The sequence below is a fragment of the Batrachochytrium dendrobatidis genome (assembly GCF_000203795.2).
Source record: "Batrachochytrium dendrobatidis JAM81 unplaced genomic scaffold BATDEscaffold_12, whole genome shotgun sequence".
In the NCBI taxonomy this organism is placed as follows: Eukaryota; Fungi; Chytridiomycota; class Chytridiomycetes; order Rhizophydiales; genus Batrachochytrium; species Batrachochytrium dendrobatidis.
The window spans coordinates 163,487-189,238 of NW_006281110.1; the positions used below are offsets into that span (position 1 = coordinate 163,487).

Consider the following 25,752-nt stretch of genomic DNA (forward strand, 5'->3'; position numbering starts at 1 on the left):
GGATGGTGGTCATGATTATTTTATAGTTGGTATGATGCACATCGGGACTCTTGGTGTTAACAATTAACTACAGCTGATCAAATAGTCACACAACGACTCTCAATAAACTCGACTGAATACAATTCATTAGTGACAAGCTGCTACTATACGTATTTTTAATGTGGTGTGTTCATGTTTGATTATGTGATATGTTCAAGCCGTGCATGTATTGGATCAATCCAGTGTGTATCGTAGTTGTTTGGTACACGATGATCACGCATACTATTGTATTAGTAATACATGGTATGGATTGAATACACATCATGATCGCATAGCTCAGTCACGACCCAATTGACACAAACAGTCGAGTCGTGTAGTTTGGGTTCAGCTCGACACATTTGTATTGTCAATCGGACAGAACATCAAAAGTGGATCAAGATCAACTGAAACAACCAACAGACTGGATCCAGTATGTGTAGTCGCACTGGGTTGTATATATTGATCACAGTAAACAACTCGAGTGTCACTTTACTAGTTGTGGGAACATACAACGTTACAATGATGGGTCAGCAACAATGTGATGGAACTGGATGTGCAATATCAAAACCATGTCAAGAATACGTGATATAACGACAACTTGCAGCCATATTGATGTAAATGAACCACTAAATAACAGTGTTGGTGTGTGATAGACAATCAGTGTCATGGACTGGTTGACAATACAGTGGTATTATTGGTGGTGATTGGCATGCAAACAACAGTTGCATTACTGACATGTGTCATGGTTGTTGTTGAATTAGATTGCGATCGTATCCGTGATTCAAAATACAACAAATGTATAGAGTTGTATTGACAATATTGACAGTCAAACACAACATATGAATGTGGGTTCAAACTTGATTATTGTACAATGTATGATTACTAAGAGTGTACAAAGTGTAGATTCAACACTATAGTCTGATTGTGTGTCATATGATGGTTGTTGTATATCAAACACGCAATGCAGTCAATGTGTAGTATCAACCAACTGAATATGCGACCATTGTATATCCCAAATCAAAGTCATTACAGGATAGATACGGTTGTAAATCAAAGCGTTTGCGGCCACACAACACTCCTGAAGGGTGCTTTTCAATATACCTGATAAAAGGGTCGTAAAAGCATCATCCAATCGACATGATCATCCAATTGATCAATATGATATTATGGATAGGGAGCATCATACTATGGTTTGATATTGGTTCATTACAAACAGTCAAATAACCCTGTATAATTGGTTAATCTAGAAGGGTTGGTTTGCTATACAAACCATACATACAATCGAGTAGGTTCAATTTCATAATCGATACCAATCTCAACACTACTTTTGTACTATTGTTTAAACCTATTGACCAGTCTGATGAAATTGGTTGATATTTTACTTGTATTGACTGCAGCAACCGTTAATGCAATACTGATACCGACTAATAACGATGGCTCACTCCAAGCATCAGGCACTTCCAGTCAAGCATCTGGCTCAACTGATGAACCCAATTCAAACACTTTCGATCAAAACTGGCAAGAGATAATGGATGAACTTGATTTAAACCTTTCTGACCAAGACTGGCAAGAAATAATTAATGCAGCCAGCTCAAGTACTCCCAACCAAGACCAGTAACAACCAATAGATATAGTTGATCCAAGTACTTCCAGGCGAGGTCGAAAACGACCAATTGATGAACTGGGTCCAAGTATTTCCGAACAAGATTGGAAAGCCATAATCGATAAACCCGATCCAGGCATTCCGGAAGACTGGCGAGATTTGATTGATGCAATCAATTCAAAAAATTACAGAGAATACTGGCAACAACCGATTGATCGATCCGGTCCAAGTACTTCCAATCAAGATCAGCGACAACCAATCGATGTAGTTGGTCCGAGCACTTCCAAACGAAGTCGGAGACAACCAATTGATCAGCCCAGTCCAATCACCTTTAGCCAAGTGTCTGGTTCAACTCATGAGCCCAATCCAAGCACTTTCAATCAAGACCAGCAACAACAAACAGATGGAAACGATTCTGCCAATACTAGTTCAAATCAAGTGACTGAATTAAGCCGAAGAGATCAGATAACCCTTGATCGTATAAAGCAAAGACTTGTAGCGTTTAAAAAGGTACGAAAGGAAAACCATAAAAAACATCATGAGTATATAGCTCTTGGAATCAATCAAAAGTTAGCGTTAGCAATGGGAGAAGAGATATCCGAGTCAAGGCACAATCCAAACACTGAAGACCAATTGAAACAAGAGTATGAAAAGGCAAGCAGAAAAGTATATAATGTCAGACAACGATTGAAGGATTTTATGGCAAAACATGGTTTAAGATTTGAAGAACCGAATTAGGATTAATGATGTGTCGATGAATTTGATTTCAGCCAATTCAAACAACTTTAGGATCATTCCATTCCATTACAGCATCTGCTTCCATTCAAGAATACTGCTTTTGTGTATTGTTTTTGGTTACTTTGCTCAATAAAGCCAAAACAACTGTTGATCGTCAAGAGCACTCTTATCTTTTGAAATGACTAGTTGATTCTCTAATTTTCTCCTGGGATATATCAAAGCTTATATTGTACCATAATGTTCACTTGCGTGACATTTGGCATGGCTGGTAAATTATATCGTAATGGACATTGTGTTTCTTATGGATCAGCTTTTGGGAAATCAATACAACTCGTTAAAGCCTTTTTGTCTGGTAAATACATTCACTCTGAAAATCAGTCTGATACTGTTTCACGATGTTATAAGCACTGACTTGAATCGACTCGAATGATTCCTGATAAAGGGGCAAGATTATGATTACTAAAGACTTTGTAAATAGTATTTGACAGCTAAACTGCAAGCAACTAGTGTGTCGTAGCAAATTCCAATATCGTAAACATCGTTTGGATAAAGTTGGTCATATGAATGGAACAAGCGTTCAATATTGATACCCTTGACCAACAAAAAACACTCGTCTTGAATTCCGATTCTGGCTCTACCATAAATACGTTTTTACTCGTACTGCGAGTTTTTGTTCCCATACTAGATGAAATGAAAACAACAATCATCCGAACAAGGAAACACAAGAGACAATTGAACGAGATTCTATTGAATCGTTGTACTGGAAACAATATAATTCACACCTTCAACTTTCCAATCAACACTGCAAGACATAGGAATGAGACACATATCCTTCACATTCAATCCATGGTCACTCAAAAAACTCGTCATTTCTACATGGTATACTACAGTCAATTCCTCGTATTTTTAAACTACTGATTGCGATCATGATCCAATCAAGCGAAATGCGCAAAAAGTAACCTTGGAATTTGATATGAAGCATATACCAGACAAGCAATTAATGAACTAGAGGAACAAGTCGTCTTTTCTGTTTGTTTAAAGTTCAAATATTCAGTCATTTGTGTCCAAAATAAAGTCTAGTCCGTTTCTGCATCAAGAATACCGAGTGAGCGGATCTTTGAAATGGGTTTGAAATTTTCTGTAATTGATATGATACTGTCGTTGTTTGTTCCTGTACACATGCAAATGGGGTTTGTTTTCCAGTCAATTGAGTAACAAGTAGAGACATGAATGAATGATAAACTGCTTGATCCTGTTGAAACATTGATTGAACATTGGTGCATTGACACAACTCTTGAATCTCATCCAACAAGAATATAGGTGGAGAATCACACTGGACTTTAAAAGCAATATTGGACAGTCATGTTTGGAAAGCAAGTTGTTTCTCCTGAAAAGTGCCAATATATCCAAATTGGCTGATCAGCTCAAATTGTATTGTATCAACTTCAGTCTCTTGAAAAAGACAGTACAAAAGTAAATTATTAGACGAGTGAAGAAAGTCGAAATATTCTCTTGGTTTGGCACTGCGAATGCCGAAATAGTCCAGCAAAATCAAAAGCTAAAATTCATATTCCAAAACATCTCCAATCAAACCACATTCAAGATCCGACATTTCGAGTTGCAACACATTTCATCAAAAGTCTCATTCCTCTGCTGGTACTGGTCATGATGGTTTGGTACTTGTCTTGTTGGCGCATTCGAATGGTATTGTTGTTTTGCTAGACTATCTCATCCCTACCAATAGAGTCTTGGGTTCAAAGTATTTCAAATACCCATCATTGGCAGATCCAAACAACGGAAACAAGTCAGACTAAAGTATAGTGCACCATGGGATCCAAAGCAGGATATCCACATCCATTTGCGCTCTTGGTATTACATTAGCAATACCTTGACTAGCATCACTCTTGGATTTGATGAGTGGATGTAGGTCGTTTAAAACAAGACCATTCAGTCGAGTAAGAGGACAGCATGGATCAAGAGTTGTGTCAGTTGCTTCAGAAGAAACGAAATAGTCTTTATCAAAAGCAGATCTATCAACCCATCAGGCAAGTGGAATTTGTCAACAGGAGTAGTGTCAAAACGAGGAGTGACAGTCTTGTAAGTTGGACCAAGTGAGCAACAGTAGAATGGTCTTTCCAGCTCTTCAATAAAATGAGGTTTAATAGGCACTGGTTGATTGTCAAGGTGATCGACACAGATTTCTGGTTTCCATTTTGAAAAAGTTTCAGACGACTCGAATCAAAAGCCTCGCCAGAATAGTTCAAACATTGATGACTGAATACGTTGTAATTACAGGTGGGCAAGTCGATTGTTAATTCTTTAGTTTGATCTTGGAGTGACATTGTTCTTGAGATGGCTAATCAAATAAAAGTAAAGCTTGAAGAGTTGAATATTCAACAATCCAGCACTAGACTTTATTTCTTGAATATTATTATTAAAAGAACAATGGCATTTCAACAGCAACTACACAATATTCAACTATTATCGACATGATTGGAGTATTGAACATCAAGTTTGATATGCGGTGTCATGGAATCATCTGGTTGTTCATATGATTGTCAATCACCAAACGTGTAGTTGTCAATGTTCAGATCCAACATAAAACAGATGACCATTGGTGATGAGAATGTCATGCAGTATTGATTCACGAGTGCTGACACCAAACCACAATGTATTTGACAAACACACCTAACGAATATTACCGTATAATTGGTTTCAATCAACATCTACGGCCATACACACAAGAAAATACCGGATCCCGTTCGATCTCCGAAGTCAAGCTTGTGATGGCTCAGTCAGTACTGTGGTGGGGGACCACACGGGAATACTGAGTGCTGTAGTTTTTGCTAAATTAACAATCTGATCTCGTTTTGGTATTCTGGATCAAATCTCGAGTTGAATCTTCATGATAGTTCATTCCATTTATCTTGTAGACTCAATCTTTCATGTATTTGATGATTATTTTTTATTAGCAATACAGTAACATGATGACTTTAAAGACATTTACCAAAACCTCAAATTTATTAGAAAACAAGATCATTTATACACAATAGGATTGACTTGAATGGATTGGAATACACAAATGTTTGATATAGACCAGGACATATTATATGAATATTATTATAAATTCATGACATGAACGATTGCAACTTTTTTTAGATAATTCAACTTGCCATCGTTTGTAGTTGATTTTGAATCTGATGACACAGAGAGAAGAGTTGATTCAAGCGTACAGAAATGCTCGCACACTTGCAAGTAAAGGATTGTACGCATCAGCACACATTCATGTATGTTTCCGACTTGTTAGCATTTCAAGTTATTGGTTTGAATTCATACTCAATGTATTGAGTTGATGGTTAGGCCAGTTTACTCTCTACAACACTCAAGACACAACTTCTACCTCATTTATTTACTGCATCGCTTTCATGGAAAGTCAACATGCTGTTAGGTCATTGTTTGGCTCAAGCAAACGAACACAAACGAGCACTTGTGAGTAATCCATCATTGACTTGTTTTCATTGATTTGACTAAAAACGTGTTGATTATTGAATAGATTTATTTCGAGAATGCTGCACAAGATCTACTTCGTTGTCGTAATCCGAATGGTGTGCATGAAGATTTGGAATACGAATTTCATTTAAAATATGCCAATGCATGCATCGAAGTGGAAGAGTTGCATCAAGCAAAACAATTGGTAATTCATCTCGAGTTTGATTCATTTGATGTCAACACTCGTATAAACTAAAATACCATTTTGGAATCATTTCTATATCAGCTTGAGTGGATACCAGTAGATAAACGTAGTGTGCATGCATGGAAACAACTTACTCATATCTACGAAATTCATGGCGAAATAAAAAATGCTATAGATGGTCACAAGTACTTGTTGAGGTATGTACATTCATGTTTACTGAAATGATCAAACCCGAATCTACTAATCTGATGAATGGGCTTGCTGATATTTTACAACATCAAGTTTATATCCAGATGCAGTCGAGTCGGCTATAGCATTATTGGATCAAATGGTCCCATTTTCAGAGTTTGAAAGTATGCTATCACCAAACCCTTTAATTCGAGAGTATATCAAAGCCCATGCAGCTACAAAACGATTTGAATACAAAGGCAAGCATTACATATTTAAATGAGCAAACGTCATGTTTGATCCATGCAGTGAATCTTGGATAGTCCCGTAACTGATTTGATGTTGCAATATTTAGAGGCATTTCAAGCATATGCTAGCATGGAGCAAAGACTTGATAATAACCCTACGCTTTTGTTGGGTATGTTGTCCAGTGCGATTGATAGCTGTAACATGGATGCTGTCGAGTCACTTGTCACCAAGGTACACACATGATTTATACTTGAGCAAACAAGTTCTACCTGGTTTTGAAAATGTATTTTTGGTGCAGTCTATTTGATTTATTCAGTTTTTATAACGAATGAATGTGTATAGATACATAAAGTAGATCATTGCGTATTGCAGCATTTTGATCGAGTTTCAGGCATGTACATGATCCAAAACAACGTTGCATCTATTAAAAGGTATCGTGTTTTATTTTGACTGTGTTTTGACTCGTATAGTTTTTTGATGAAACCTTTAGAATGGCTACAGAGTGTTTTCACATTTCAGATCAACTTCCCGAGCCATGGGTGATTATTGCTCGATATAGCCAGATAAACAATCACCTCGGTAAAGCACTCGAGTATACAAAAAAGGTGCGTGTTAGTATCACAATCAATGCTTGATGATACTGTTGGTTAATTCGATCGAGTATTTTTGAAACCCATCAAGGCCATCATGTGCAATTCGCGACATCTTCCAGCCTACCATGCGCAAGGTGAGTGGTGCATGACACAGTGTTGGTGTCAGTTGTTAGTCATGATACTACATTTTAAATCTGTGACTTGACTTGATCAATAGGGAATATTTTGATCAATCAGGGATTGTATGATGAAGCCATTGGAGTATACCGAACTGCACATCGTATTTCGCGAGATATTATGACGTATGAAGGTACATGACATTACTAGAATGGGCTTGACACGATCATGCTTGCATGGTTTGTTTATTACCACCTATAAATGCTCAATTTTTTTGCTCTAGGGTTAGTTCATTGTTACATTTCAAGCAAGAGAATGAGCGAGGCTATTATGTTTGCAGAAGAGGCATTGAGATTGATGCCAAACTGTTCACGAGCATTGTCACTTGTTGCTCTTGCATTGATTGACACCCCAACGCATGAAAATCAAGTTGAAAGAGTACGTTGCAAACGTGTTGGTTTTCCAACTAGTTTAAACAAGGCGTTGAACAATCTAACATTACTTTTTTCAATCAACAGGCGGTTGAATGTATTCAACGGGCATTGACCATTCGACCCACATGTGCTGAAGCACTTGGTGCCATATGTGTCTTGTACGAAAAACATCATGTAGAAACACCTATTCAAGAATTGTAAGTAGAAGTTTAAAATCAAGTGTGATGTTTATGGACTCATGCGTAGGTTGTTTTGATAGTTTGGCCAAATTTTCTACCGAACCATATCCTGTATCCATGTATGTTAGTCTTGGACAGCATTTTATGCACATGGCAGAGTATATCACTGCATTGGACTATTTCAACAAAGCGTTAAGGTGGGTGGACATGGAATTGGTTTTGTATGACATCAAACCAACCTTTGTAAAACACGAATTTTAGGTTGGATCCAGAATGTAGTATTGCAACGGATGGTGTTCATCAAGCAGAGCGCAAGATAAATGGGGATGAAGATGAATTGGGTGAAGAAGAGTATACGAGGGATGTTACGATTGATGAGACCGAGTCTCAGCATAGTTCAACGCTATAAGCGTTGATGTGTTGTTTGATTGGGATGAATCTGATGCGTATTATACTTTTATCACGATTTTAAATTTAAATTGAAATGAATCATTGAAATGGGTTCATTTATTTGTCTTTTTCCCGAGTTTCGAAGCGAGTGGGAGTTGAGAGACTTGTAAGAATACGCACACCACACAAGACAATAGCCAGCAAGATCAAACTAACAAAAATGCCCATGAAAAGAGCAGGATTGAAGAACACATATCGCTGGAAAATAGGTCGCTGACTGTATGGGATGGAGGAGTTACTGGCTATGGGTTGGTTACGCTTGTAAAGGCTAGATTCAGGCTGAGGGATGTCAGAGGAAGTAAGAAAGACGAGATAATCGGGGAAAATTTTTTTGATGGAAGAAAGAGCAGTCTTGAGGTACTCATCGTCACGCTGAATTGCATCGTACTTGTCGAGTGGAGTAGAATCCTTGAGGTTATCCATTTCCATTAAAAAAATGGCTTGTTTTTTACCCTCTGGTTTTGAAATAGCAGCTAGAATAGGATGAAAACATAATGAATGCGTGATGGGTCAAACAGGTAATATAAAAGTAAAGCATACCTTTTCCAACGGGGATCATTTGAACCGTGTCAGCGCATTTAAGCTTGATTGCATCTTGAATGGCTTTAAAAGGAGCATTTTCGGGTACAACAAAGTGTGGGATATGAGTAGTTTGACCTGCACCATCATATTCGGACTAGAATAATTAAAAGGATAAGTGTATGAAGCTAGAGTAGTACACTAAAGATGGACTTACTCCCAGAAATGGCATGGCTTTAGCAAAATTGACCATATCAGAACCTTTAAGCTATAAAAAAGATGATTTAGATTAAAGTTGAAATGTAATGAATATGGATCTATAATAGTAGATGAAGTCATACTTACACCAGGCCAGTGCACAACAACACTAGCAGAATGACTGCAGTCAAAGTTTTCAAGAATACTTTTTGTAAAGTGCTGCGGACTGGAAACAAAAGTGGAGGCAGGCAACTGCATCATACTAGAATAGTATACAACAATGGTGAGTTTAAATGCATTTTCAAATACAAAATGAAGAGCAATAAACAAGTTCAAGATGAGTTGGAGAGTTCAAATGGGAAGAATATTGACGAGATGAACTGTATGAGCAACAAGCAGACCAGCGAGTCACCAACATTCCAAACAAGCCATTCATTCTTGGTAAACAGTTGTAGAGTAAACCAAGATAATTCATGCAGAGAGTGTTTAGAACAGTAGAGAACATACTTGTCACTAGACCACATCAGCAAGGGAGCAGACATGACCGAGTCTAGAACTGAATTGGAAGAATCCAACACAAAGTCATTAGCAGAAACAGAAGCCATCACAAGAGCAGTACAAACGAGTAAAGCGACGGGAGAATGCATGACAGACTAGACTCGAGTTGAGAGTTGAATGACAGTTTGGGGAGGTTGAAGGGACTGAAAAGAATATGCTTTGATCTGCTTATAATTCAAATTCATTATGCTTTCCTATTCCTATTCTAATCCATTCAAGTTGAATTCTTGTTTTATACAATTATTACTTGATATTCAATACAATATTAAACTCTTTTAATTCATTTAATCTCAAAAACTGTTACAAAAAATCTGTAATTTCATTCAAGTTTTGTGAATAGAAATCATAAACTTGTCTTTTAATTCATTTTTACATTCTTATAATGAACACTCTTCATCCTGCTCCCACTCAGAGATTCGTTTACTTGTCTATCAATGCTCATTCAATTGCTTTTCCTAATTATCCAATCACTTGTGATGGTAATATTCAGTCTCTTACTGTTGTTAATCTCATTACTTTACTAACAGTATTGTCTGATATAGATGACATGATTCATTCTCAAAACTCTAAACACTCCTCATCACTGCCTTTGTCTGTAACCACTCAGCACACTAATCTTTCCAATACCATTATTCAGCAACCACCACTTCCTACTTCAACTCATTCCATCTCATCTGGATCTAATCTTAAAGATCAAAATCCTTCCAACTCTAACTTGGATGGTCTCGAGTCTAAGCTACATCATTCGGATCACACTAAAACCTTGCAGTCCACTGTCACTGCTTCAACTAATAAACGAGACTCGGTGTCTGCTCGAAAGGTTTCTGTCTTGCTACCTACTTTGTCCAAACCTCACTCTGGCAAGCCAACAAAACAGTTTGTTTCAAAAGAGTCGTCACTCACTAAAATACAAAAACATTCCCCTAAAGAATCCACTACAAAGAGCATTCCAACTCTCGATTCTTCCATCGAGATTAAACAAAGTCGTACAATAAGAGGTAGTTTACTGTCATAGTCGTGTAGAATAGATTGCTATCTTACAGTCAATATTTATGGTTTTGAACTGTAATTTCCCTCTCATTGCAATCCAGATCTTGTATTCAACTCTTTTATTCTAATCTCAGATACACTCGCGCTCAACCAAAAACGCAACTGTTGTTTTCATACCAATCATCCAATGTTGAAGAAAACAGAGTTGAACAACTGGAATGGATTAAAACTTTAGTGTGTGCATTCGTTTCGTTGTTTTATACAAACATTAATCCCCATCATGCCATGAGACTGGCTTATACTATATCCTTATTCAATGTTCCATTTTGCGTAAATGTTTATTTAGTTTCAATTTTACTATACATATCATTGTATACGCTGTACTGGCTAATCTCATTTGATTGACAGTTTATCAGACCACCATGTTTTGTATATAAATCAATTTTTAATTTTTTAAACCCCAATTGTTAATCCGTCTAGACTCTGCACTTCAAAAGGATCCCTATTCAAATGAAAAGTCGCAAAAAAGACTTGCCGAGAGTGAGTCTGGATCGATGTGTGTAGATGTGCGTAAAAAGAAGAAACACAAGGGTCGCAAGGATCGTCGAGATCTCTCTAAAGATGCATTGCTTCCAGCTATCGAATCTATTCATCTCGTAAATCAAAATCTAAAGCGATTTTCATGTTGTATGTTTTCAACTGCCATGACTTGTTTCAATACTATCCGCCCATAAATGGCTGATATCAAATGTAATTCATATGTTATTTAGTCGGAGATGAAGCTGGTGCTGCATTGGAAAAAATGAAAACCATTACGTTGGAGTACCCTGGCGACGGTGCACATGAAGTGTAAGAAATGTGTTTGAATGTAAGCTACAAGAATATTGTAATTTCTGACTGTATTTTTAGATATGGACTTGCTGTTCCCTCTCGATCCACTCAAAATGAACACAACCCTATTCAAGACATATACTCTACAACTCAAATGATTGCACAGTATTGCATCAGTCAGGAACACAAGTCTCTTTTTGGAGATTCTAAAAGCGGGATTATTCGCCACATCATTAAAGCGTGTCACAGGCGAGATCCAAATGCTCTTGAATCTGCTATTGCTGATTACAATAGAGTCATGATTCGATTGAAAGACAAAGGCGTATTTGAACAAGATGAAATTAGAGGTCCACCCGCCTCGTGTGAACTGACAACACATATACTTGAGCAAGCGTACGGTCGGTCTGTTGCACCCATTTCACATTTATTGAATCAATATGAAGGCAAGTTTACTGTATTTTAAACACGGACTGATGAAAATTTTGGCAGTAGCTGCACTCGCATGTATTGATCTTTTGTCTATAGGATTTTCCAACAATGTTTATGGTGAAATCAAGCATTCATTTGTGCGAGATATCATCAAGCATGCAGATATTCAACCCCATCACACTTTTTTAGATATGGTAAACTGGCTTGATTTGGTTTACATACATGAGTGTTTTGTAGGTTTTAAACGGTTCTTGAATATGATACTGAATTCATTTAGGGGAGTGGTATTGGGAATGTGATTCTGCAAGTTGCTGCAGAATGTTTGTGCGAGTGCTATGGTATTGAAATCATGGAAACTCCCAGTGAACTAGCACGAAAACAAAAACAAGAGTTTTTATCTCGTATGAGGTGAGTGGTATTCATGTTGCAACCTATTATACCATGCACGCTTTACACGGAAACCAACATCAGTTTTATATTAGATACTATGCCAAACCATGTGGAAGGATTGTTGTAAAGCAAGGTAATTTCCTAGATGATGCCGAGATCCATGAAGTGATCAGCCGAGCGGATGTTATTTTTGTCAACAAGTGAGTTTCCATGTGAATGTATGACTAGATGTTGCATACGTGTTCAATTCACACTGTAATGATACATGTAGTTATGCTTTTGATGCAGAACTTAATCTGGGAATAATAGCCAAATTTCTGGATCTAAAGGAGAGTGCCAAAGTTGTGTCGCTAAGAAGTTTTGTTCCAGTAGATCGACGTCCAAGTTTAAGACGAAGTAATGCAATTGAATCGATATTTACAGTAAAAGAGGTAATTGTGATTGCTATTAAGGATTAGAATAGTGCCAGTTACTAAACCCAAACATGAATAGTATCATTTTGCAAAGGACAGCGTATCGTGGATGGTAGAAGGAGGAAGTTACTACGTGCATACAGTGGATCGTAGTCAACTGGCTGATTTTGAATAAAACACAACTTGATTCACTATTCATGTCAACTCGCTATTTATAGCAATCTTCACGTCAATCCAGTGCAATCAACAAGTCAATCTCGTAAAACAATACAAAAACAATTAGTTTCAACACATTTACTCATTCAACAATATTGTAAAGGTTTTAATAGTTTCGACTTTTTGCAATTAAATTCAACAATTATCGAGAATTAAAAAAGCAATCAATTAGAAGTGTTAAACATTGCTTATTCCAAGAGCCTACAACAAAAGCGTTCTATTCTACACGAACAGTAACTCATCGATCCTTGTGCTGACCATGTCAGGTTTCAGAGACTTTAGTTCCGACTCACTCGCAGCTCAAGTCAAAACGTTGAGCAGTTCTCTTGATGAGGACGATTGGGATACTGAGCCCAATACTGCCAATACAATTCATTCCAATCCAGGACCTACGCTGCCATCTTCACAGCATGAACCCATTCAATCCAGTAATGACAGTTGGAGAGAACAGTCCGGACATGACTGGTTACAGACTCGCAAGTCAGTCACTTCCACTGTGCGTCCAATGGCTGCTACACCAATCATTCAATCATCTGCATATTTGGTATCGAGTTCTACTCATACATCAACCTTGAAGCAGTCGATGCCTTCTCTCGTTACAAGTGGTGGTTATGGAACTCCTCAGTTTCCTGTTTTAAAGAGATCACAAACTGCATTCGTTAAACCTACTCCATCTAGTGTTAAACCAGTTGGACCAGTTAAACCAGTTGAATCTACAAAACAGCCTGTTCTCAATGCTGCTCAGATGGCTGCTGCTGCTTCTTGGAGAGACGAAAAGGAAGAGGATTGGCTTAGTCAGCGTCGATCTACTACCAACAGTGGTCGTTTATCCATGTAAGTAGTTGAGGAATGAAATCCAACATTGAATCATTCATGAGTGACGATTATCTGATACTGTTAATTTCATGTTCAATTATCGGTCATTATCTGCAATAATTCTGACGAGTAAACTTTAGTAATCAAACTCCGCTCCAATACAAACCGCAACAACTCAGTCAACCTCATTCATTCGCTGCACCATTGCCTTCTGTAATTCCTGCAGTTGCTCTTTCTCATAAACATCTACCCACAGCTGATCCAACCTTGATTCCTACCCAGTACGCACATAGCAACATGGGAATTAACACTACTGCTCTTGCTGCAAAATTCCCTTTCTTTACTCCTTCGGAAATCGCTGCCTTTCATCAACAGTTTGCTGCCGTGGACAAGGATAATCAAGGTACGTTGATATCATTTAACTTCTCATTTCTTCATGCCATCCTCTGAATCGTGGCGTATCTTATTACTGTCTGACTATACCTTGTAATGACTATCCATCACTCTCGTTGCATTCATCTGTTTTGTTGCATTCATTTGTTTTAAATTGTATATCTAACCCTGGCTATTGATTCAGACCGCGTTCATACTAGCGACCTATCCGCCATTTCCACCAAAACAGGCGAAAGTTTCCAGGCCGTAACTGCCAAACTTACTCAACTCAGTTTGACTGACAAGGATGGTCTAGTATCATTTGATGGTTTCCTCAAGGTATATTGACTTGCATTGTTCATGTATTCTATCCTGTTGATGTAACCCTTTATTTGTTCACTTATTCGTCATAGGCCGTGTCCAAGGTTCGTGAAGAAAAAGGTGGTACTACTGAGCGTGACGACAAAAAAATCGTTCTTCATGGACACATGGAAAACACAACGCACACCATCAATGTGGACGAAAAAGAGTCGTTTACTGTTCACATTAACCAGCAACTTGCCAATGATAAAGATGTCAAGTCGCGTCTTCCCATCGATCCCCGTTCTATGCAAGTGTTTTCTGAATGCAAAGGCAAGCTTTTATTCAGTCGTGATGCCATGTGCATTCATGCCATACAGAATAGATTAGGTTGATTCAATTACTGACTTTTTATACCCTATTTTTCTTATTTTACAACGCATTCTAGATGGTCTGATTCTTGCCAAGCTGATCAATGACTCTCAGTCAGGCACCATTGATGAGCGTGTACTCAATGTGGGTAAAAAACTCAACACGTTTCAAATGACTGAAAACAACAATGTTGTTGTCAATTCTGCCAAAGCTATTGGATGCAGTGTTGTCAACATTGGCTCTCAAGACATTATGGAAGGTCGTGAGCATCTTATTCTCGGTCTGATCTGGCAGATCATCAAGATTGGTTTACAAGCCTTTATTGACATCAAAGTTCATCCTGAGCTGTTTCGTTTGTTGGAGAATGGCGAACTGCTTGAGGATTTCCTTAAACTTCCAGCAGAACAAATTCTTCTTCGTTGGTTCAACTACCATCTCAAAAAAGCTGGTCATGCTCGCAAGGTCAACAACTTTACCAGTGATGTCAAGGATGGAGAAAACTACACGGTTCTCTTGAACCAACTTGCACCCGAATGTTGTTCACGTTCCCCACTGCAAACACCAGATCTCTTGCAACGTGCTGAACAAATCCTTGTGAATGCTGATAAGATTGGTTGTCGCAAGTATCTTACTGCCAAAACCATGGTTGAAGGAAACCAAAAACTCAATTTTGCTTTTGTAGCCCATTTGTTCAATACCCGACCGGGTCTGGAAAAGCTTACAGAGGCTGAAATGGCCCAACTTGATGACTGGCTGTTCAAATCGGAAGGAGACCGTGAAGCTCGTGCTTTTGCACTTTGGCTCAACAGTCTTGGTGTTGAACCCTTTGTCAACAACCTGTTTGATGATCTATGTGATGGACTGGTGTTGCTTCAAGCTATGGACAAGGTTCATCCAGGTCTTGTTGATTGGAAAAAAGTAAATCGCCCTGCACCCGTTGCAAGCAAGTTTAAAAAAGTAGAAAACACAAACTACGTTGTTGTATTGGGAAAATCCCTCAAGTTTTCACTAGTTGGTATTCAAGGATCTGATATCGTTGATGGCAACAAAACCCTCACACTGGGTAAGTTGTATCAACACACCCAATGATTTAAACACAGCTCAACTAACCAATAATGTATTGTTTAGGTCTTGTTTGGCAACTCATGCGTGAACATGTTGTGCAAACTCTCAAATCTCTTTCCAAAGCGGGTCACGACATCACTGATAGTGATATTGTCAAATGGGCCAATGATGCTGTCAAGGCATCTGGCAAGTCATCTACCATGTCGAGCTTCAAAGACCCATCGTTACACAATGGTATCTTTTTACTGGATCTTCTCCAAGCCATTAAAAAGGGAATTGTGAACTCTGAATTGGTGACAAACGGTGCTACGGACGAGAGTGCCAAAATGAATGCCAAGTATGCCATCTCGATTGCTCGAAAACTCGGTGCTACCATTTTTGTTCTTCCCGAAGATATTGTCGAAGTCAAGTCTAAAATGGTTCGTAATAACTGATTTACATGATACTATTTCATCTGTTGTATGGTTTACTCAATGTATTGATTATCATTAGATTATGACGTTTGTTGGTACCATCATGGCTTTGGCCAAATCGGGCGTACTCAACTAAATGCTTACCTGTTCTGGCTACGCATCATTTTACTCGCCAGCAATGCAACAACTATGGCAATTGTGGTATTGAAGTCTTGCTATTTCAAAACTTGGAATATATTTTTGACTTATTTGAATGGAATGTTGGAATTTTAAATCATGATTCGATAGTTTATCTGAACCAAAACGGTCGAGTTGAATACATTTCAAGTATAATACCAAATCTTGAATATTTAGATTTCTATTCAAGTATCAACTGGTTTAGTGATTCGACTCTTCAGTTTCTTTTAATATTTCGTTTTATTACGACCAGTTCATATCTCGACTGAATAAAACCTGTTTAAAATATGATAGTAAAACAGTTTCATTCGACCATTGGGTCAATGTGAAAACAACGTATTGCAATGGTTTTATGAACAGTTTTGTTATTTTCAACTCCATTGCTTGAGTTTCCTGTTCAACTGGATTCAACCTCACATCTTAAACGTCGAGTTGACAATGCAAGGTTTATTGAATAGTGACGAAAAGGAAACGTTTATTGACAAAGTGGATGATCGATCCGACTGTTTAGAACAGATAGAAGAAGACGAAATGGATCAAGAAGATGGTGAGCTTAGCGACCATCCAAGTCAAGATGAACAACAGACTGAAACGGATTGTATTGAAGAATCCGATCCTGTTCACACTGGAGAATCGCAGTGGGTTAGTATCTCTCTTGCCAACAATGTAAGTAGATTGGATTGATATGAGTTGGTTGTTGTTGATTCCAACTGTTGTTGATGGGTTGGTTTAGGACCAAAACGACAATCCATGGGACGATTCTCTACTGATCAAGGCTTGGGATTCAGCAGTGAAACAGTATCTTGTGAGTAGATTCTATACAGTGCGATTGTACTTGATTGCTCTTCTCACTATAAACCATCTTTTAGAATATGGAACGCAATGGCATTTTACCTGATCGACCTGGTGACGATACAAAAGAGTCGAGCCATAGTACAAGGTTCGATATTATTGTAACTGAATCATTATTGAATTCCACATATTGACTAAACCGATTGACTATTCTTATAATAGGAAGCGAACGACAGTCGATGTAACAGTATGTAACATTTTTACAGTTTAAATTGGTATCAAAGAATGCAAGACTAATGACTAGATTTGATATTGTTCAACTAGGATTTACATCTTCCTAAACGATCCAAACCAACAATTACAACTTCGTCTGCTTTAAACCAAACTGCAATCTCAACTGAAATAGAAACTACTTTAAATAGGTCGACATCAACAGAAACTCCCATTCATGCATCTCCATGTTCAACTCAGTTTCCAGGATTTAAACCCAATCTGTTACCTCAATCAAAACCCTCGCATCATGCCTGTCCATCATGTGGTATTGCACCATCAAAAGAATCACTTGAATCTACCAACAAAGAAGACATTCAATCTAAATTGATGATGGCTTGGTATTATACTGGATATTATACTGGCTTGAACGAGCGTCAATGATTCCAATAACTAAACAAATGCATGGGTTCAACATCTCATCATGGCATTGAATAAGCATGTCAGTCATTTTATAATTCTAGAATCTTGATTTAGGTAAAATACAATCATATAACTTTTGTTTTTTTATCATGGTTGTAGAAATAGTCGGGCTCCATTGTCGTATCCACATCACTGGAATATTAAAGTGTTGGTGTATAATAAACTGCCAGTCTCGTTAAATTTACTGATCAGCATTGTTGCAAGTGGTTGGTGGGTCTTTTTTGTGATCGGTATGGAAACAGCAGTTGCTTTTCTGACCATCATTTGAGCTAGAGCGCGAACGTATTCAAGATTCAAGACAAATGAGAATAGTCGAATCTAATATCTGGATTGTAGTGAATATCGCCATCCAATTCAGATGGACAAACTACACAAGTGTTGTACAGTATTTGACACTAGGCAATGGGTAGTGAAGAAAACTGAATCTAAATAAATAAGCGTATATTTTAAAACTGGATATGCCCAAATGATTGTCATCATTCAAGCCTGGTATATCAACTAAAGATTACAAATGCCATGAATAAACTATTCGCTGATTTGGATTCCATAAGCCAAATTCATTTTAAATATTGGCAATCTACTCAGTTGGTTACATGTGTTGAAAACAAATATCATTTTGATCATGTATCAACCTGACGAGACTACATGTTGACTTTAAAATGAGTATCAATCTATTTACACAGCAACAAACAGCTTGGTAACTGGAGAATAAAGCATACCAAGGCTTTAAAAGTTGTTTACAAGAGTTGAATCGTACAACTTGGTTTACACAGTACCATCATAACGTCACTTGCAATGTTAAATAACGATAGGGTTGATCAAAATAATGGATATACGATTCAGTCTTTTTCACTCAAATCCAATCACCAATCTATCAAATAGAAAATGCACAGAGTTAAAAGAGTCAGCGCTTGTATTTGGAGCTGGTGTTCAAAGTGTCAACAGTTGGATAAATGAATGGCAAGAGTCAAGAATCCTTGAAGCCATCTAAAAGACTTGATTATTTTTTATCAGCAGACTGTTCGGCAGCAGCCTTTTTTGCTGCAAGTTTGGCTTGCAAAGCAGCGGCATCACTGGCAGATGGATGTTTCAGATACGGTGGCATAGCGTGACATGTATCGAATAGTTTGTAGTAGAAAAGTCAGTTCATTCATACCAAGAGTTAAAATAAAAGACTCCAAGAGCAGTGATATGAACACTTCAACTGTCTGCATGTGCCATAGTATGAATAGATTGGCTAGACAGCTACTTTATCACTTATATTGATGCTTTCAAATGAATGGTATTGACTTACTGTTCCTTTCGCTTGGCAGGAGGAATATTGTCCTTGCGTTCACCTTTTGAAGCAGTTTTCTTGGCACTCTTTTCACGAGCCAAGTCTCTCTGGTTTCCTCGGGTCATAATACGGTTGCTGGAATGAGTTGTTGTTAAAGGATAAAACTCGACGTGAATACGCAAAACATTTATCTTGAATTGCCCATTTTACTCGAATAAAAAATGGCCAAATATTTGCTGTTTTTTACTAGAAATGAATTGCTTTTATAGACGCTCTGTTGCAGCCTAAATATCATGCCTGCGCTCTAGTTCAATAGTGATTGCAGAATGCAACTGTACATGTCAATCACCAGTACTGTAGTATTTGGTGGATAAAAAAGAAGAGTTAAAGACTGAACAAGTGGGATTGACTGGTGCTGCAATATGAAGGCTGCATTCAACATTCGCTCTGTATTTTTGTATAAAAATGAACATAAACCAGTATAAACCTTGGAGTTCAAAAGACAGCGTTGCCCAGTAAATTTGGTAGAAACTGATACCCATCACTTCGTAAGCCTGGCCGTTTAGTACTGACACCCTTGATCATTTCATTTGGCGTGAATATGGCTGTGATACTTTGACATGCTTTGAAAATATTCTGATACATCAAGCAGGCTGTTTCAACATTTTAAAACATGAATTACCCATTCGTAGGATCGCACAATTGCTCCAGATTCATGTAACCTATATGAATGAAGCGTCAAAGGTGTCAAAATAAGATCAAAAAGCAGTTATTGCTAGATCAAACGAATGATATTCTAGAATCAATCGACATGATCAGCAGATTGTTGAGAAAACTGGTCGTGCCAACAGGTTAGATTGTCGTTGATACACGAGACACGATCGATGGATGCTTTTGTCATTCAAATCAGCAGACAATCTACCAATATTTGCAAAACATTGCCCAACTTGACCGCACACAAGAATGGTGCTGAATGAATTTTATGCAAGTACCGATTTAAACACATGATGCGCATTGATGATGAGGTGGTTGACAATTTCCCACTCATCCCTCCACTCTTATTTCCATTGTCAATAGCTGTGATGTGGAACGTCTCGATCCAATTGATATTGCAAACTGATTTCTATTCATGAATGAGGCAGATTAGAGAATAGCCGCATACATATCCACGAATGCCAAAATTTGGCCGCAAGATAATGGCAAGATAATGAGGTTCCATTAACAAACGGCCAAGTTGAATTGAGTTGGCAGACTGTTTAGTACCAACGAATGGGTAGTGGGCCAATCACTGAACTATTTGGGGGTGGGGCAGCTTTAGACTACGCGATGCGGATAGAGTAAATACGGCAAACCGTTGAGCCTGTGTAGAGTGACTGTGATGGGGTGGATATAATCACTAGTACATTATTGATATGAATTCAGAAATTTCATAATGCAAGATGGCATATAATGACAAAACAGATGATATTGAATGGAAATCAGCGTATATTTAGCACAGTTTGTTTTCCAAAAGACGTGAAGCTCAGCAAGAAACAATATCCAGACTGACATCACAACGAATAAAAGGTACATGGAATAGTATTGATGATATAACTGATAATACCATCCACAGCAAGTCAATACAAAGCAATTTTTGGCAAAAAATAAACGTAAATTCGGCCAAAAATTGACTCCACACACTTTCCCTTGAATAAAAAAACAATCGAAAGCCGTGTTTTTGCAGTAGGAAAACACGACCAGCTAAACCAAAATTCGTTGCAGGTTGTGGATCCACAGCACATTTCCTCCTAATAATATATTGGCAAGGAAACTCAGTAGTGTAGGAAAAAATTTAGGCCAGCAAGTAATCAATAGGGCCGCACTTTATACTGACAAACAGCAGTCGGTAAGTATCGACCCAGCTGGCTGGTTTTGGTTGTTCATCTATTTAATCACTGACCAAATTACATTTTAACAAAGAAAGCTTACTGATCAATCAATTGCAGCAAATATAGTTGTCAGTCTTTTATTTGATCCAACCTTGGCTGCCACTGCAGACCTCATTCATCAGGGCTATCAATCAAAATTATATCAGCAGCCTTTGAGCAAACCTCTATAATGAACGACCCTCACTTTGCTCATTCACAATCAGGACCATCACCACCAAATACACAATTATATACACAAGGAAGCGGTATAGGTGTTAGCCTCAGACACGGCAGCATCAATCAGAACACCGATACGGCAAATAATAGCACCACACAGACTCATAATAGCATTGGCAGCATCACACAACAGTATGTCGTTGCAGTGTATGCGAGCGCGGGCACACATACGTCTGTACAACAGCAAGTGCTAGACCAGTTAAGAACCCAATGTGACGAAGTCATGCAGGTCTATAAATGTCAGGTATCTTATACCATTGCTGAGCAGCAGCAATCACAAGGACTGGGAGTACATCAAGGTCTCGGCAATTTAACAAGACATGAGTTTACAGTACATGTGTGTATTGTTGGGCCATACCTACAAATTGTGGCTTGTAGAGCAGGCCTACTGCGTAGCAATCCTACTCAGGTAATTCCATATAGTTATGAAATAGGATCGATTGCTGGAATAGAATCGATTGTTGGAGTAGAATCAATGACTGGAGTGGTGTAATGCAGACTGTTGTAGAATTGATGACTGATGTAGTGGCTACCAGCCACTACAATTACTCTTGAAGATTCCAAGTAGTGCATTCTACAATGTTCTACTCTGGTATCCAAGACTATAACAGGTCATGATTGTCATTCCAAATGTCTTGACTACCACGGGCACAGTGTCAAAAACGTACCCGTGACAGTTGTTTGAAGCAAATGGAGAGCATCGATATGATGGGATGGCTCGGGTTGCTTATTATCATACGAACACTAGTCTTGTCTGCTAAATGACTACTGACGGTCATGTGGTATCAACACTCTTGAAACAACTCAAGTCTAACTTGTTTCAATCCATTGCTTGGACTCTCCTAAATTTCATGGAGCTTGAATTTACTGTCCAATTCTAATATGTATTATCATTCGTGGTGCTTTGTATAGGATTTTGTTTCGCTTAAAGCATCTCGCTCTGTGGTACTTCAACATCATGGTGAATTGAAAAGTATCGTAAATTTAAAATTGGACGAACTCATGAATGCTACTCGTACTCGTATCTCTTGTGTCCCAATAGCACCGCATGCTCCTCCATCAGACTATAATGCTTCTGTCACTACTATTGAAATAGTGGGTCAACGGGATGCTGTCGATCGCTCACGCATGCGATGCTTGCTTTTATTGGATGAATTGGTAAGGCTACTTTGTGAAATGTATGGTCTAGTAAAACTCACCATTCAAACCTGCTACTCACTAACCATTTCTTGTGCACTTTTCTGTCTATTTATCGCGGTTAGTTTGGGTTATCCTGCACGTCGATTGAGTTGGATTGCGAAATGCATCCTATTGTGGCAGGGCTACAGCGCAGCTATCTCAATCTCATTATGCACGAAACCCTAACCTCAATATATCTGCCCACCCTTTTGACAACCCAATCATTACGTCCAGGACATCCAGAGCCGGCTCATGGTAGAGATCCATACTATACAACAATATTTATCACTGGCTCAAACGATGGTATTGCTCGTGCTAGAGATCTTTTATTTGCTGCAATAGATGCAAAGGCAAGTTGTATTTTTCACTACTTTAAATCAAATGATCACCATGTTTACAACCAGTCATTGCAATATATCTAAACTTGAATTTTCTATTTCATTAAAACAGCGACCAAAAGTTTTGACAAAACCTGTACCCTGTCTTCCAAGAAAAATCGATTGGCTTTTTATGAACAAAAAACAACAAGTCCGAAAAATCATTCATGACAATGCAACTTATATCTCGTTTCCACCTCTTGGAAGCAATAGCAATGTCCTTACGTTTTATGCAGAGCTTCCAATATATATGGAGCGAGCGATCCGTGCAATAATGCAGTTGGTAAGCATATACATTCATTTATAGTCGTTGCATTGCTTGATAATGCATCAATTGTACATTTTCAAGTCGCTTTCTAATCATGCCAACACTCTATGATTTAGGTTTGTGAATACTATATATCCTGCATTCAGCTACAAAACATCGAGTCTACTCAAATTTCTCAACAATATCTAAATGATCTCCAGCCACATATTCTTAGAATATCTCGCGATTCTGGTGCTGATATTGTTATGCAGCGACAATTTATTGAAGTCTATGGACTTCAAAGTCAAGTCAAACAGGCATACCAAGAACTCTTGTGTTTAGACATGATCAAAAACTCAATTCGTGATACCAAATTTCAAGTCGAACTTGCCATTGAGCACCGAGATTTTATCAACGGAAAAAAGAATGGCAAAGTCAACAAGATCATCAAGGCTGCCAATTGTCGCATCGTGTTTCAGGACAATTATAATGACTACAACATGTTGATTGATCTGTACTCTCCTGTACCCTCTCGTGCATATATGGGCTTGAAAATGCTACAAGACGAACTTCCCGCTGAAGTGTCTTTTTATATCCCTGAAATGTATCACAAGCGCATTATTGGTGTTGGTGGTAAGAATATCCAAAAGATTATGAAAAAGTATGGTGTCTATGTCAAATTTTCCAGTGCAGAAGAATATTCTGCGCTAGGAGGTCACTATGAAATCGAGGATAATGTCATTGCACGCACACCCGCCAAAAATGGTGAGAGTCTTAAAGATCTCAAGCTGACCATTTGCGACTCCATCAAGGCACTCGATCTTATTGAAACAAAAATTGACATTGAAGTGCCACGACAGTTGCATGGCCTGCTGGCTGGATATCAAGGTCGTGTGGTTCTTGACATTGAACACAGTACCAAAGTCCGTATTGCGTTTCCAGATAGAGAGGCTGGCACGGATGTCATTACAATCGAAGGCCCAATTTCGCAGCTCGAAGTGGCCAAAGCACGCCTTAATGCCAGCACTCCATCCATATTTGATTTTGACTTGCCATTCAGCAATGCAGCACATCAAGCCATTTCATCACAAGAATTCAGTGCCTTGGTCAATCAACTCAAGGATGAAGGAGTTCTTGTCAATATATACTACCCGCATGTATTAAAAGCAGATATAGTACCAGAATTGACCGTCTTTTTAATCCACTCCTCACTCCCATCTCTACGCTTAGATGATGCTAAAAAGAATATTATTGGTTTTATGTCACGAAAACAAGTAAGTTTGATTTATTTCCAATATGAATGCTTTCAAGGGTTGGACCAAGCCTGTAGTTAACCATTCATGTGCTTTACTGTCTTGATCCACTTTTAATGGAAGCAGGTTCCTCTCAGTAATGTTGCTCGGTCTGGCTCTTTTGCCAACCTTGCCCCACCATCCGCTACATATGATACATTCCAGCACTTTAATAGAAAATTAATTGCACCCTCCACTACAGCTCCAGATTCACAAATTTCTACCGTAGCATCCAACTTTAGTTTATTTGCTACCAAGCAGGGATCATCTGGTTCTGTTCCCAATTTACGTCAGCTGTTTGATGATGCTCCCAATATGCCGCCAGGACTTAAACGATCTGGCTCCGAGGTCAAGCCACAGCCTTCTGCTATTGGCCGACCTCGTAACTATTCCAACACAAATCCACAAAAAAACACACAGATTTCTTCTGTACGGATGCTCTCCGATTCCTCTGATTTTCTACGGCACACCCATCTCAACCGACAATCGCTTACTATGCCTGATCTTTTGTCACTAGTTGATAACCCTTCTACTTCTATATCTAGTTTAATTGGATCGGGAATGATGATTACTGAAGGATCATCTTATGGACAACTTTCAAATAGAACTAATGCAGTATCCACTGGTGCTAATATGATGTCTGGAGGAACATTGCCTGCTCAAATAGGCTCGCCTTCTTCAGTAGAAGCTGCTGGAAATAATATGGCTAGCATTTCATATAGATGGGGAAGTAACACTCATCTTGGTAAAAGCATGTCATCTTCTGCAGTAATGCAACAGCAGGATCTTTCAATGGGAAAGCCATCGTATCGTGGTCACGAAGCCTTTGTTCCACGCGATTCCCAGTCTCAAACATCACCAGATAGCCAGCACGACGACGACCTATCCATCACATTTGATCTTCAAATTGTAGATACTCTACTTGGAACGGATACCAAATCCAATCAAGACTTTAATGATATTGGCCAAGTACTAGACCAAATTGGACATGGAAAGTATCTTCCGCATTTCATTGAACACGAGATTGACTTTCAAACATTCAAAACACTTGAAGATGCGGATCTAAAAGAGTTGGGGATCAAGGCGCTCGGATCACGGAAAAAAATCCTAACCGCTATCAACGAATGTCGGATGGAGCCAGGTGGAGTCCATCGTGTCACGGGGGGAGATGGATTAAGTGGTGGCAACACAGTACAAACGCATAATGATCAGAGAAAGGGGCAGCCTGTTGAACATCGAGATACCTTGTCGCCTTTTGCAAGTCTATCCAGAGATTCTAGAGTCACTGAACAATAAGATGTCTCTTTTTGGTATACCCCAAGGATGGTGTCTGAATTGGTAATGCTATTGATGGCCACATCCACCCTTAAAATTGTAACAGTCGTTTTAGTTTCAACAATGATATTATAATGATTTTTAAACTTATTTCAAAATGGTTTTGATATCAATC

The 25,752-nt window shown here is 38.4% G+C and overlaps 7 protein-coding genes across 7 annotated transcripts; 6 read left to right on the top strand and 1 right to left on the bottom strand.

Moving 5' to 3' along the window:
• Positions 1–158: 158 nt before the first annotated feature.
• BATDEDRAFT_91270 (uncharacterized protein) lies at positions 159–2,359 on the top strand (the record flags this gene model as incomplete). Its single annotated transcript, XM_006681423.1, has 2 exons — positions 159–163; positions 1,672–2,359. The coding sequence occupies 2 exons, from the start codon at positions 159–161 to the stop codon at positions 2,357–2,359; spliced, it is 693 nt and encodes a 230-aa protein (XP_006681486.1).
• Positions 2,360–5,559: 3,200 nt separating this feature from the next.
• On the top strand, positions 5,560–8,202 carry BATDEDRAFT_91076 (uncharacterized protein; the record flags this gene model as incomplete). Its single annotated transcript, XM_006681424.1, has 14 exons — positions 5,560–5,646; positions 5,720–5,848; positions 5,913–6,053; positions 6,135–6,250; positions 6,336–6,481; positions 6,577–6,701; positions 6,813–6,901; positions 6,961–7,075; positions 7,152–7,197; positions 7,281–7,373; positions 7,464–7,618; positions 7,699–7,811; positions 7,874–7,990; positions 8,055–8,202. 14 exons carry the CDS (start codon positions 5,560–5,562, stop codon positions 8,200–8,202), a joined length of 1,620 nt encoding a protein of 539 aa, XP_006681487.1.
• A 1,698-nt stretch (positions 8,203–9,900) lies between these two features.
• Positions 9,901–12,746, top strand: BATDEDRAFT_91271 (histone methyltransferase DOT1; the record flags this gene model as incomplete). The annotated part of the gene is made up of 9 exons (XM_006681425.1): positions 9,901–10,516; positions 10,989–11,195; positions 11,279–11,357; positions 11,418–11,737; positions 11,865–11,962; positions 12,046–12,176; positions 12,251–12,358; positions 12,430–12,589; positions 12,651–12,746. 9 exons carry the CDS (start codon positions 9,901–9,903, stop codon positions 12,744–12,746), a joined length of 1,815 nt encoding a protein of 604 aa, XP_006681488.1.
• Positions 12,747–13,862: 1,116 nt separating this feature from the next.
• BATDEDRAFT_17565 (fimbrin) lies at positions 13,863–16,592 on the top strand. The gene is made up of 6 exons (XM_006681282.1): positions 13,863–14,006; positions 14,181–14,314; positions 14,389–14,608; positions 14,724–15,710; positions 15,776–16,131; positions 16,205–16,592. The coding sequence occupies exons 1-6, from the start codon at positions 13,901–13,903 to the stop codon at positions 16,259–16,261; spliced, it is 1,860 nt and encodes a 619-aa protein (XP_006681345.1). The 5' UTR covers positions 13,863–13,900; the 3' UTR covers positions 16,262–16,592.
• A 148-nt stretch (positions 16,593–16,740) lies between these two features.
• Positions 16,741–17,748, top strand: BATDEDRAFT_91272 (uncharacterized protein; the record flags this gene model as incomplete). Its single annotated transcript, XM_006681426.1, has 5 exons — positions 16,741–16,968; positions 17,036–17,107; positions 17,172–17,242; positions 17,317–17,341; positions 17,419–17,748. The coding sequence occupies 5 exons, from the start codon at positions 16,741–16,743 to the stop codon at positions 17,746–17,748; spliced, it is 726 nt and encodes a 241-aa protein (XP_006681489.1).
• A 570-nt stretch (positions 17,749–18,318) lies between these two features.
• BATDEDRAFT_91079 (uncharacterized protein) lies at positions 18,319–19,188 on the bottom strand (the record flags this gene model as incomplete). Its single annotated transcript, XM_006681468.1, has 2 exons — positions 18,319–18,860; positions 19,082–19,188. The coding sequence occupies 2 exons, from the start codon at positions 19,186–19,188 to the stop codon at positions 18,788–18,790; spliced, it is 180 nt and encodes a 59-aa protein (XP_006681531.1). The 3' UTR covers positions 18,319–18,787.
• Positions 19,189–20,332: 1,144 nt separating this feature from the next.
• Positions 20,333–25,598, top strand: BATDEDRAFT_27106 (uncharacterized protein; the record flags this gene model as incomplete). Its single annotated transcript, XM_006681316.1, has 8 exons — positions 20,333–20,400; positions 20,870–20,948; positions 21,308–21,616; positions 22,120–22,365; positions 22,470–22,778; positions 22,837–23,046; positions 23,148–24,284; positions 24,390–25,598. 8 exons carry the CDS (start codon positions 20,333–20,335, stop codon positions 25,596–25,598), a joined length of 3,567 nt encoding a protein of 1,188 aa, XP_006681379.1.
• Between the last annotated feature and the right edge of the window lie 154 nt (positions 25,599–25,752).

Excerpts from the sequence above, each read along its gene's own strand:
- BATDEDRAFT_17565 (XM_006681282.1), top strand. The coding sequence starts at position 13,901 with ATGGGAATTAACACTACTGCTCTTGCTGCAAAATTCCCTTTCTTTACT. Across the intron at positions 14,315-14,388 it reads CATTTGATGGTTTCCTCAAG|GCCGTGTCCAAGGTTCGTGA; the intron begins GTATATTGACTT and ends TATTCGTCATAG. Across the intron at positions 15,711-15,775 it reads CAACAAAACCCTCACACTGG|GTCTTGTTTGGCAACTCATG; the intron begins GTAAGTTGTATC and ends TGTATTGTTTAG.